This window comes from Fringilla coelebs (genome assembly GCF_963513975.1).
Source record: "Fringilla coelebs genome assembly, chromosome: 6".
NCBI classification, from domain to species: Eukaryota; Metazoa; Chordata; class Aves; order Passeriformes; family Fringillidae; genus Fringilla; species Fringilla coelebs.
In genome coordinates this window covers 8,179,036-8,192,821 of record NC_140034.1, presented here as the reverse complement: position 1 = coordinate 8,192,821, position 13,786 = coordinate 8,179,036, and the positions used below count along the sequence as shown (strand labels likewise).

Genomic DNA, 13,786 nt, shown 5'->3' with positions numbered 1-13,786 from the left:
ACTGCACACTCTCAGTACCATCAGTATGAAACTGACAATTGTTCACATTTTTCTCAATTTTCTAGAATAAGGTTTAAATAATTCCCTCTTTTCCAAGAGATATTTTCAGCTAAAATTCTAAAATACAGACACTCCAACTACAGAACATTTCCTAGCTTTTCCTAAGATTATTTTTACCCATCCCAAGTGCAAGCCATGGTACTGTCTCTAGGCCATATTCAAATTCCTGGCACCCTTCACACACAACAGGTTTATTTCAAAATCACCTGAAAGCAGAGGGAAGACTCTTTCTGATTTCAGTGATTGTAAGAGAATGAATACATTAATTTATTTTGCATATTGTTGGAAACACTAGAAAATCAAATCCCTAAACTTGTGAAAAACCCAAGATGCTGCTAATCTGGATACCAGAAACCTGCATTCAAAAATTAATGACTAACCAGCCAAAATTCTTGTGTACTGCCTAGTTATAAGAATTTTCGTGGATTCTGTTCTTAAAATTAGGCAAATATTTTACTTCCTAATGAAGCAGTGCCCTCTATAAAGATTGTATTGCCATTTTACCCTGTTTTAGTGATACAGCAGAGAAGAGATTATATGCTATAGGGTGCTTTCATATCATATGCTTAAGAAGATGAAATGAGAATCTGAAAATTTATGACTTCATGTTTCTTTCTGATAACTTTACAACATCTCATCACGTTTCTCTCATTCCTATGCTTTTATTTAAATTGGATCCTAAGGTAACAACATAGTAACTCATTTGAAAAGACAGTAAATATGCCTGCAGAATTGCTGGCACAAAAGCAGAGGATCTGTCAAGTCTTCACTGCAGAAAACCCCCAAAATTAACAACAAAAAACACAGTATTAAATGCATTTTATTTGCAAATATTGTATGCAAACAAATCATATAATTACTTGGGTTGAAGGAAATTAATAGGCTACTACATTTTTTCCTTCTAATACCAGGAAAATTATCCTGATAACATCCTTGATAGACAGATATCAAGCCTAGACCTGAGCATTTTCAATGACAGTGATTACAAAACATGCCTTCCTGGATTATCATATTGCTTATTGGTAAAAACAGTTTCTTAGTGCTTAATTTTAAACATATTTTCCCCACCACGCATCATTTCTCATTCTGTCATTGATTACTGATGAAATTAAATTATTCTGGCCTGTTCTGTAATGCTCCTTTACATTTTATGATAAGTGGTAATTTCTCCCCTCAATTGTGATATCCTTTGCATGAACATGCCCAGCTCTCATTCCCTTCTCTCAGCTATTATTTCCACAAACTTTTCATTATTTTTGTTTGTTGAACTATCTCCAGTTGATTTTAAACAGTGCATTATCTTCTACACTATCTTTGAAGATAATCAAGAAAATTCAACATCATTGACACCCTGGAGGAGTCATTACAAAGACAGACAAGGTTTACAGAATAACAGCACATCATCGAAAGTAAAACACATATGCCACCCAAGAAAAGCTTTTTTTCCTTTTTTTCTACCTGTAATGATGTTAAAAAGCTGTATTTTAAAGCTACTGTGATTATTCTTGCACAAAGGAAGCATCTGAGTTAAATTTCATGCTGTCTTATAATACACTAGGCCATAAACCAGAAAAATACATACAGGATTAAGTTTCCATAAAGCCCAAATGATCAGGAATATGAAATAGGAGAAGGGATTTAATCCACTCCTATAATGTGGTCAGGGCACATGACTTCCACCCTGTCTCCATAGCTGCCTGCTCCTGCGACTGAGCCAGAATAGCACCCCTGGCTCCTGCAGGCCACTGGCCCAGCTTTGGTGACCACCCTGGCTGGTCCCATGGCCAGGGCTGGGATACAGCCACAGCTGCTGGGCTGTGATCCTCAGTGCCCTGGGCAGGACCTCCTGATCTCTGTCCTTGGCCAGGGAACTGCACAGCACACAGCTTCCACACCTGCACCTCCTCCTTTGGAGTTATGCTCATTCCTAACCTGCCTGGAGAACCTCCTCCTGTTTGCCTGCAGGACTGGCACCTGCCGGAGGGAACAAGCAGAGCTGGAGGTTGCCTCTACACTTTTCAGCTGTCTTTGTAATAGATAAAGGGTAAAGTCATTTCTTCTGAGAAGCAAATTAGATTAGGAATTAATTTTTGAAATGTGAAACAAGTTAATCTCTTTACTTGAAAAAACAAAAAGGCTGTGGAAACCCAGGGCACTGGGAATATTTCTCTGTCTGCTCTGGGGTGTCCTGACCCCCAGGGGAGCACTGACTTTGACCCTCATTCATGGAGAAAGTTTCCTAGATTTCAAGATAGACCAGAACCCACAACAGTGTGAAATAGATTATAGAGAGTAGTGTAGATGTGTCACTTGGTGAGAAATTTAGGGTTTGGGATTTTTAGTATGTTGTGGATGGAAGCAAGGTGGAGGGCACAGGGTGTCATCCTGGGTTTCTTCTTCATGTTTCTTCTTCCTTCTTCTTCATGGGTTTGGGTGGTATTTTGTAATTGGGCAGAAAAGTCCCCATTGCAGCTTTGTGGGATCAGTTATTGGGTTAAAAGGGAGAATAATCTAAGTGTCAGTTCCTAATTGGACAGTTTAGTCTTAAAAGACCTTGTAACAAAAGATTGTTAGCCATTTTGTGCCTTGCTAATGAAAAGCTGCCAAACTCACAGTAATAAGACTGTTTCACTGATAAGAAATAATAAACACTTAAATCCAAACACAAATTACTGTCTCAAGTGCCTTCAATCCAGACCTAGAAAAACTGACGAGTGGTACACCCACAAAAGGCAAATCTTACAAAGCAGGAATATAAGAATAAACTTTCAGCTTTTTTCATGAAGAATTTTTAAGTCGGGAGCTACTGCTGAGTCACTGTGACATGTTTTTGCAGGTAAAAATGCAGCACAAATGGGGTAAAATGCACTGGTAGAGTTGCAAGTTTTTTAGTCCAAATGCTTTTTATCCATCACATGATATTTTCAGAGTTGAGAAGAAATCACATAGCCATCTTGCACACAATTCAGTCTCCTTAAATTTGTGCTCTTTTAAATGCAGTGAACTTTACAGTGAATTTTTCATACTTTCACATAGAGAGGTAGACATAATTTTGTTTTGTAAACTAGGAAAAGGTACAGTTGTGTCCCTGTTCTCAAGGGTTATTACTCAAAGCACAGAAGGGAGCACATGACTGTACACTGACCTTCATCTGTTCCCAAATTATGCCTTTTAAAAGCCTTGAATCTGTTTAAGGGGAGCTGCTGAAACCTGAAACGAATGTGGTCTATTGCTTTATAAAGTAGATGAATGTAGAACTTAAGTATTACATTTCAGGCTCTTACTGTACTATATATAGCAAAATTAGGATGAGGGAGAATATAACTGTAACCTGAGTCTGCTTTTAGAGAATATTTTTTTGTTACAGGTATCGATGGTTACTCTGAAAAATTAAATATGTTTCTATTTCTAACAGAAAATCACCACAAATTCGCAGAAGGAAAGTGTTCTCCTGATAAAGACTTTCATTTTTAAAAGCAGAGCCCTTAAAGAAATTACCAGCCCACAAATCACACCCCCACAAATTGCTAACCAGTTCTGACAGACCCAAGCCTAAAAACAATCTTGAAATAAACCTTGTATCTAAATTTTCATTACTTGCACTCTGCCTGATTTTCATCAGGATATTTTTAATAATGACCAAACACATCATCTTGAGTATTAAAGTGAAAATTACACTTAATTAGAAAAGTAAGCAGTGCATAACTGCAGAAAGCATCTTTTGCTGTGTGCCTGACACAACAGGCCAAAATTATGTAACTCTTAGGAGCAATACCTCAATAAACTTGTTCAATAATTACAGTGGAGAAGAGGTAGTCAAGGATTTTTACTTCTCTTTATTTTTAGTAAACTTCATTGCTGTTTCAAATGACATTGTAAAACCTTCCAATGAGCTCTGATAATATTCATCTGCATGTTTCAAAGAAAGATTAACTTAAATCTAACTCCACAGGACAATAGTAAGCTCATTATTTTCCAATAGAAAAATGGCTTATGAATTGACAGATTCCTTGACAAGTTTACAAATTTCTGACAGTTTTCAGATGGAAATAGTAACACTCATTAAATATTTAATATTCTTGTAAAATCATAGAATCCTTCAGGATGTAAGTGACTTTTGGAAATCATCTCATCCACTCTGTCAAAAGCCACTATAACTTCTAAGTTAGGCCTGATTTCTCAGAGCCTTGTCCAGTCAAGGTTTGGATTTCCCTAAGGATGGAGATTCTGGGCAAAGCATTCCAGGAAAAAACTACTGTCCATAGGTATGTCCTTGTGTCATGGATCTGTCTATTAGAATTTAAACCTAAATATGGTAAGAAACGCTGCTTTAGTCTATGCTGACACACAGTTGACTTCTGACAGCTCGAATTCTGAAGGTTTGCCTTAACACAGTTTATTCTGTGACCAGTAATAAACTGCACATAACTATTTTTGTCTTTAAGTGGCAGGGAGGGATAGGGAGTAAGCAATTATTTGTTCAACATAAATTACAGAAGTGACTTCAGGATTGATGTCTAGTTCTCAATGATCTTGATCTTAAGAAAGCTCATGAACTACCTACTGGAGACTCGTGCCCAGATCTGCAATAACAAAAGGAAAGAAAAGAAATAAAAGGAAGAAAAGGAAAAGTAATACCAATTTTGCTATTTTATCTTGTGCTAGAGTTACACCACCAGACTAAATATGGTTAAATGATCTTGCCCTACTGCAACATATAGTGAGATTTTAAAAGATGACTCACATCTAAGGCAAATGAAGAGACTACTGCAGCCCTTGTGCTTTTGTCTAAGTATCATTTAATCAGCTGTTCATCTGAACAGTTGGAAAGGACACATTTATACAACAATAACTTCATCCCTCTTGGTAAATATTTTCCTGTATCTTCTGATACAAATCTATTAAATATTGGCTTATATTGACCTAATTTGAAATGAGACAGAACACTAGAGTCCCAAAGGAGCCCAGCACACAAGCTCTCAGTTCACTACCATGCATTAAACATGTTTAACTTGTGCTGCTGAAAGAGGATGACAAATAAAGACATGGGTTAGGCACAATGTCTGGTTTTATGGGATTGCACAGTTGTTTTTTTAATTCATCATCACTAAATTTGTAATACATATCAATTCTATGTAAATATATAAAATATACACGTGCTCTTTACAGATCTTTACAGAACATGCTCAGTTCAGGTAAACAGCCCTATGACAGATATTTGGAGCATTTAACAGTCTTACAGCACTTCCCTCAGTAGTAAGCTATGAATACTTATGAAAAAGTATTATGAAAAAGGGATCTCAATTCTGGAAGACATCTACAATCTTCTTCAAGCAGACATACACACACCAGGAAATCCTGACCAAGAGAACTGTGTCCCAGAAACCTCTCCTCTTCTTCAATATTTATCTTTCATTGACAGTAATGAACCTGTAAGAGCTCTCTCAGCATGAAGTCCTTTAAAATCTTCAGGAACTAGTTAACATGACTTTTCCATATAATAAGCATCACAGCTATTAAAATACATCAAAATGTAGAGCTTTAAAGTATTATAAGGGATCTTGAGTCTGACTAATGTATTGGGTAATAACTGCCTTCCTATTCACAAAAAAAAAATTTATGTAAACCCATGGATTTCCTATGCAGGAAGTTCACATTACTACCTTTGGTGTCAGAAGCTGCAATGAATTTCCTTGTGAAAGAGTGTTAGACATTCTGCAGTTCAACAGTAGTCACTAATAAGTTGGGGTGGCAGCTGTTGTGCATTGAAGCTAACAAATGTTATGTGACCAGAGATGACTGGCATGACATGTGGCCATAGCCTTTTTATAAAGTTATGTTCTCAACTATTTTAAAAATGTCCACAAAAGTCCTTCAGAAATACTGTTCCCAAGAAGTTCATGGAAAACTGATCCTTTAATACTTACCCCACTGAGTTAGTTGCATATATTCACACATTATCACACAGTGATAAACTAAAGTTTAAACAAAAATAGTCTTATAAATTCATCTGGAAGTCATGTTCTCAGCACTGTGACTTGAGGCTGGATTCATTTGCTTGAATGGGAATATATTAAATTTCCAGCAATCAATTATCATTTCAGCCTTTGTATCTGCCATCATAAATTCAGGCACATGCCCATATGGACAGACAAAGTGCAAAGACAGAACTGTCTTCCAGGCAAATTCCAAAAGCAAGTGTGAAGTTCAGTATTGAAATATCACTCCCTTTTCTGTCCTCATTCTCAAGCAGTACAGGCATTTTTAATCCAACTAATACTTCCCCAATTTTCCTGAAAATTTTACCTTCATAATCTTTACATAGATAAAAAGTGTTTCTAGAATTTTATATCCTTCCCAGGCACCCACATGCATGTAAAGACTCATGTCACAAAAAGACTCATGGTAGGACTTAGAGGGCTCCAGCAGAGAAAAATTTCCCAAAATGCAGCTGATTTTAGTTATTTAATGCACACAAAAAACACATCTCTTGATGTGGTTCTGGTTATGTCACAATTTATTTTAGTGTTTTGCTACATTTTTTACATTTAATAGATTTAGAAAAGCTTTTTTTTGGATAAAGTTGTTAGTTGTTACCCTTGCCTTTTATTTTTATCTTCTAGTGTCTGAATTTTCAGTAAACAGATTAAATATTAATACTTTCAAAAGACATATAAATATTTTAGTTTTTAATAACACTGAGAGTTGGTCTATTTTATAGACACCTTATTTGTTATAATCTTGTATGAACTGATTTTTGAAGTCAGGAGTTAATTGCTTTTCTTCACTGATCAGATAAATACATTTGTAAAGACAGAAAAAACTCCTTCTTTCAGGCAATAAATTCCCACTCAACAAAGAGGATTTCATACAATCCAAACGTTCAGTTCCATCTTCTATGTAATCATTAAAATGTACAATAATGTGTTAATAATGTAATGTGCAAATAATGTGCACAATAATGTGTTAATGCACAATTATGTGTTAAACCTCTAATACTGGAACAGTCAAGCAAAGACAAAACTTACTGAAAACATAATAAACCACAAGGAGATTTTAACATTTCTGCTAATTCTATCTTGAACAGTAGAGAACCACTGGCTAGTATTACACAAGTGAGAATTGAAGAGGAAATTGGAGGAAAGAAAACATCAACAACACTTCACCAATGAAAAAGAATACAGTATGAAATACAACAGGAAGACAATGGGAAATAATGTGATGCCATTGTTACCTGTCATGTGTCCTCATAAAATCCCAGAACTTCTTAGTGCCATTCTGGAGGGAAAAAAATTAAAAATCAAATTAAGTCCAATCGAAAAATTACTATAATGACATTTAACAAAACTTGAGAGGCATTTCTTTGAAAACTTAGTATAGTTAGTTTTATTTATGAGGTCAGTATTCTGGATTTTGACAGTTAGTATTACAGACACTGGAGCTGTCTTAGGACAGTTCAAAATCTTAGACCCACAATAATATGATGACAGCTAGCAGACATTTATTGCAGACTTCAGGCCCAGCTTTGGCCACAGCATCAAATTCAGCTGCCCAGTCTAACCATCCTTGGTGCCAGGAAGCCACAAACAGCTCTGTTTTAACCAGTAAAATAACCCACAGGTATGTTCTTCCATGTCCAGAAATGCTCTTACCTGGAGAACAGCTCAGCCCTTACCTCCTAATTAAACCCATGTGGGAGCCAGGAACAGGACACCTTCCCTCTAACCCCTTATAAGGACCCTTTGGTCCCTAACAAGGACCAAAATAGGAGTTTATCCACACCTAGCATGAAGGGGTCACACCCCACTCTGCACAGCAGCTGTTCCTCTACGCTGCTGGTGGTGCTGAGGGCACTCTCTCCCAGCAGGCTTGAAATCACAGCACTCACTCAAGAACTGAGAGACATAAAATGGCCAATTTTCTCAAGATGGGCCAATTCCTGTCCTCTGCCAGCTTAAGAAGAACAATATCCACTATAGCATAGCTGACAGTGATCTCTGAAAACAAGTGTTCTTTCACAATTATAATGAACACACACATACCTTGCTTACATTTATATTATAGCTTCTATAGTTACCTATAGAAAGTCATACACATCAGTTAATGGAGATGCACATAATTCTTTACTCTGTTTACTGGAAGTGTGATGGTGTTTTTCAGTCAAATACAACTCCAGAGATTTCACTCCCAGGTTGGTTTTAAGTCTGTGTTAGGAATCAGTTTGAAACCAGAGGAAATTCTTGTGGTTGATACCTTTTTCTTATAAGCAACACAAAAATGAGACCTGCTGAAGACCTACACACTTAAAATATGCTTAATGTGAAAAGCAGCACTTGACTTCTATTATGAAGTATGGTTAAATGGATGATCAAACCCTGAGCAACTGGTTAATGATTTAAAGCAGGTAAATGTGAGCAATGAGAGAAGAATCAAGTTCAGTTGGTGAGTAAAGGTGCCAACCAATATAGACAGGCCCTTCAGCTCTATTACAGATGTCATGGCTACCAAGTACACAACAGCTGGTGGGGATTAGATAACAAGCACTCTGGTTCAGAGATTAAGCCCCTGAGCTTTATGAGTTTACCAAGCTTTTTGGAAGAGGGACTGTTTGCTTGCTAGCTGGGTTTTCCTTCATTCCCACAACTCTAATTATAAACAGTTGTTCACCTCAAGAGAAACTCTAATCCGTGCTTCCATTGGGGTGTGCACATACCTTCTGTTAGCACTGACAGGAATCCAACGTGTGCGTTACAGGAGAAGCCCTGGCATTGTTTAAATGCAATGTAATGTTGAAAGGGAAATAAAGACAGCAAATTCTTAGTGTGAACTGAAATATTAAAGCCATTGCTTCCAAATCTGAGTGTATATCCAATTCATTCCACCTGCTGAGAGACAGAGGAACAACTTTGATAGGACTATGATACAATACACAGCTGCAACATGGGCTGTGTTGTATGGTAAGATAATTTCGGGAATTAAATGGGCAAGGTCAGCTCAATCTTTCTGTAGGTTTATTTCTACCTGTAAGCAAGGTATTTGTGGGATTTGTTAGCAGATTGCTGAGCAATTTTCCATTTATCACAAAAGAATTAGAAAACTTTGTACCAAGTCTAATGTCTTCTGCATGTAACCTTCCCCTGCCCCAAATCATAATTGTTGGTGCTACCATCAACAATTCTCCCTTTGTAATGTCCACTTTGGAGAAGTGTCCAGCTGCTTGAGATGTCAAAAAAAAGCCTGAATCAAGTCTCTCCCTGCATTAATTTAGACTGTTAGTCCTGTGATACTGCATTCTAACATACAATCCCACCAACAATCTTCCTAGCTCTTTCCTCTTGCCATCATTTTGCAAATTATAGAACCTGATCGCTTTGGAGCACTTATGAGACGGTTTCAAATAGCTGAGGAAAATTACACCCTAGAGAATCATCCTCATACAGATGGGATCCATCAGAACTGAATGACCTCTTCCCAAGGATGAGCTCTATTACCATTAACAGAGCCTACCTCACAGACATGCACATAATTTTTAGCAGAAAGTAAAAGAAGGAACTTAGTACCTAAAAAGAAATTAATCAGAAAATAAAATCTGCATTTTCTAGGCCCAGGTAAAGCACTTTCTCTAGAACATGACTTGATTATTCTAAGACACAAATTCAAAACCAGCCACAGGCTAAATTATTTTGAGTCAAGACATTGGTTAATATCATATACTCTGACTGGACAATGCTTACTAAGATATTTTCTGCCTATATTTGAATTTAAATTTTTTTTCATATGATCAAGTTGCACCTGTCCAAATAAATAAATCAATAAACAAATGAAACATTCCAACATCTCTTTGTTTACAGTGGCAGAAACTCAAATGAGCCCCATTCATGCCCTATTGTCGAAGTCAAATGTAATTTGAACCCAACCGAATGGAGTTGAGTTTCTATTGTACCCAATGCATGGTTCTTTCCTAACAGACTGGTAGGAAGGTTGCTAATTATTAATAGCATGTAAACAGTTACCAATGGTTCTTATGCTGCTTTACATACTTTACAGAACATTAATTCCAGGCAGCTTCTAACCAACTAGATCAAGCTACATGTAGTATCTCTATCTTATCTTAGAGACAAAAGTATTACTTGCTGAACTGATCAAGATTCATGCTTTTAAAAGCCAAGTGGCTATGATTAGTTGTTAAACTGTTCCACTCTATATATCCTGGTCTTTGACAAAGCTCTGCACAGTTACAGACAGCTGCAATATTAAATTTATCAGTGGTCAACATCATTCCTGAAAAAGAGAAGTATCTTTTTGTGAAACACAAAGGCTCTCTCAAACCCTTAACATTTTTCATTTTAATAAGCATATGTGATTGCATTATTACGAGTAATCCACCCTCCAATGTCTAATAAGGAACAATCACAGTATCTCTCAATGCAGTGAGAACTGAGTATAACTGATTGCTGGGAGATCTAAGCACTGATGACAGGAAGGAGAAAGAATTATTTTATGACATTTGAGAAAGATTTAAAAAATTATGCTTCAAACAGGTAATATGTCCTGTGATGTTTATAAAGATAAATATGTCAGAAGTACTTTACATTAGTTTTAATCTGTTCAGAATAGCAGTTCTGATACAGCAACAACCTTGTGTAACACATAATCGATTTGGTAAATCTTTAATCACAAAGTAATCACACTCTAGTTCTGTGCTCAGTGATCAGGTTCTGTGATGTTGCAACATTCAACTAGTGCATATAGTATGTGTAAATTAATAAAGCTGTATTCCAGGAGAGGCAGCATGTGAGACAACCTCGTTTCACATTACACAGAAGACAGATCACTTACATAAGTACTAATTGCATAAGAAAGCCATACCAGGTCAGACAAGATGTCCATCTTGCCTGGCAACCTGTCTCTAAAATTTAAGAACAGAGAAAGCACACAGCAACACTTCCCCAGAACACTCTTCCAAGTCTGGCAAAAGGCACCAAAGAGTGGCAAAAGACAGTGCCCCCAAAAGGCACCCAAATTAAACATGGTCCTTCCTCAACTCTAAAAAGCAAGCACAAATAGCCATTTCCTGAGTGTGCAAAGTATGTCACAAGACCATATTGTCTGTAAGACTGACTTGCTAATGGTATTGGTGACTTAATCAGAATTAACATCAGCTCGCTCCCAGCCTGACAGCCTGCACAAGGAGACTCACTGCCTTGTGGTTCAAGTGATTGCAGGACAACCAGGCCAAGTGCTCTCTGCTAGACAAGTGTTGACAGTGGCTGCAGTATTAGTAGATGCGACTCCTACCTGTGCAGAGCTGTTTATATCACCCATCCTTGATCTTCACATTCTCTGTCCTGCTACCATCCTTGAAATAATTTTCTTTAGACTCTTCCTGCACCAGCTCAGTGCCATAATTACAAACAGAAGTCTCTTCACACTGTCTGCAACGGATAAGTTGGACTTGTCTGCAGCCTATCAAAATACCATTCTTTTTGTCACATGCCCTCTAGCTAAAATGCCTTAAGAATCACTGTGCCAGGGATATTGCTGTCCTTTGCTTTTGTCCACCACCTGAGGCAATAAAATATCTGAAGAGCAAGGTCAAATCACTGCCAGAATGCCTAAAGGATAACTCTTGCTTGCTAGAGGAACTTGCCTAAGACTTAGCCCAGGCAGGCCAATAAAGAAGAGAAAAAGGACTTGCTGTGCTAATGATGTAGAAAGAAACATTCACTGGCACTGACTGCTGGGCTTTTAAAACACCCCCAACTCAAACAAACCAATCCCCTCAGTCTTGCTGTGGTCTACAGCCCTCCGGACACTCACAATTTCTCTGCAGATGCAGCTTTTTCAAATGGAAGGAATAAGTACTTAAATACAATTTAGAGAGAGAGGTGTAGGCCTTTCCTCAAGGATCATTCCAAGAATCTTCCAAAAAAATAAGATCCTTTTCATAATTAATTTAATTTAATTTAATTAGAGCTGTGGTAGTCCAGTTATAAATGCTACTGAGTTTCAAGGTGAGGAAGAGAAAGGACAGGGATGCTGTAGTCCATGGCACACAGCTTAGAGTAACCTTGGTACAGTGCCAGACTAAGGGCTGACACAGCAGAAGTCTGAAAAACCATGAATCACACAGAGATGGTGAATGTGAAAAAAATATTCACTATTTCTCATAATATAGAAGCACTATGTCATAGCTGGCTACCTGAGAAAAAAGGCTGAGATTTTTCTGGGCACTGATCTGCTCTGATCTGCCTCATCTCAATGAAGCAGTGCTCAAGTTCTGTAGCTGCACAGAGAGGTTTAAAAGAATTAACTCACAGCTTCTGAAACAGCTGCAGACAAACTGCATTACATGTATGTTTTAAACATGTGCAATTAAAGGCCTATTCTTCTTAGATTTTGTTAGAAGTTTTATTCTGAAGAGTAAGCCAAAAACATGTTGGTGTAACAAGTGAAAGAACACTCACAAAACTGCTCTAATGCTTCCTTTAACTTTGTGTAATAATTTTTTCACAACATCACACAAGGGTGTATAAAATAAATCCTCCACACACAGGTTTACAGTAACAGATTTCCTCTGTTGGGAGATTTATTCAACAAAACTTTGATTGTCACTTATGTAATGACTCCTTGAAATGAGTTCTGGACAGACAACACAGAAGTGAAGGAGAAATAATCTCCACCCAAAACCTACTAAAAGTTTCTCCTGTATTATTTGCCTTATACAAGTATCTAAAAAATTAAAAAGTTATCAAATTAAAGGCACTGCCTTATGTCATCTCCCACGTTTATCCACTTCTGCTTGGGCAGAGAAAATCCAAGTGGCCAAGAACTGTAAAATACACCAAAAGCACCTCAGTAAAAAGGTTTTGAACCTTGTATTACATATTTTTGAAAAAAAAGGTAACAGACCACACAGGCATATCACTTAAAATGCAGGAGACATATGTTCAAAATATGTCCAAAATAAGCAAATTAACATCACATATAGCACTAAAAGAGAAAGAAATCTGTCCATGACAATGATTAACTTCTTTCTGTTTACATTACAGGAGAGACAACATGAGGTTTGGCGACCCATTGTGAAAGGCACTAAACACATATAGTGGGAACAGTTCCTGTTCAATGATCTTACAATTCAGTTAGAGCCCAGACAAAAGTTGATGTAAACAAACAGAGGCAGTTAAGACAAATACATTATGATTTAGATAAGCTACATGCACTGGTTATGAGGGTTAAAATGACAAACAATAGTCATGATCCTCCAGTCTCTACCATTTGGATTGGGTTTAAAGCAGTCACCCAAGAAGTAAATGTTCCATATTTGTGAAAAAAATCCAACTGGAGGAGTTGAAGCAATTATAACATAAAAATAACTCTGTCCTCATTGCTCCATTTACTCTGTTTCCACACTCCTAAGACACAAAAGCAGTTAATGTCCTTAATACAAAGGGATATTGAGCATTCTTCATGTAATAAAATAATTACACTATAGGTGCAGAAAAACAGATAAGAAAATTAATTGGCAAATAATGGTCCTAAACCAGAATCAGCAAAGTCAAGCAAGAGTGAGGTCCCTGTTTAAAGATTTACATGGACCAAAGCAGTAAAACTCCCTAGAGGAATAATCAATTTTTTGCTTTTTTTCTGCTCTCAAAAAATTTTTTTAAAGCTTTGAGGGTTTTCTTTCAAAAAGTGTAAAACTTGTTTTTCTATTGCACTTATT

At 37.0% G+C, this 13,786-nt stretch overlaps 1 protein-coding gene across 1 annotated transcript in view; it reads right to left on the bottom strand.

The window, feature by feature from the left end:
• The window catches only part of NUDT14 (nudix hydrolase 14), a 59,536-nt gene that overhangs the window by 24,747 nt on the left and 21,003 nt on the right, over positions 1–13,786 (bottom strand). Inside the window, exon 2 of the mRNA XM_084207178.1 lies at positions 7,295–7,338. Within this exon, the coding sequence (XP_084063304.1) occupies positions 7,295–7,338 (44 nt within the window). The remainder of the gene's footprint in view (positions 1–7,294; positions 7,339–13,786) is intronic.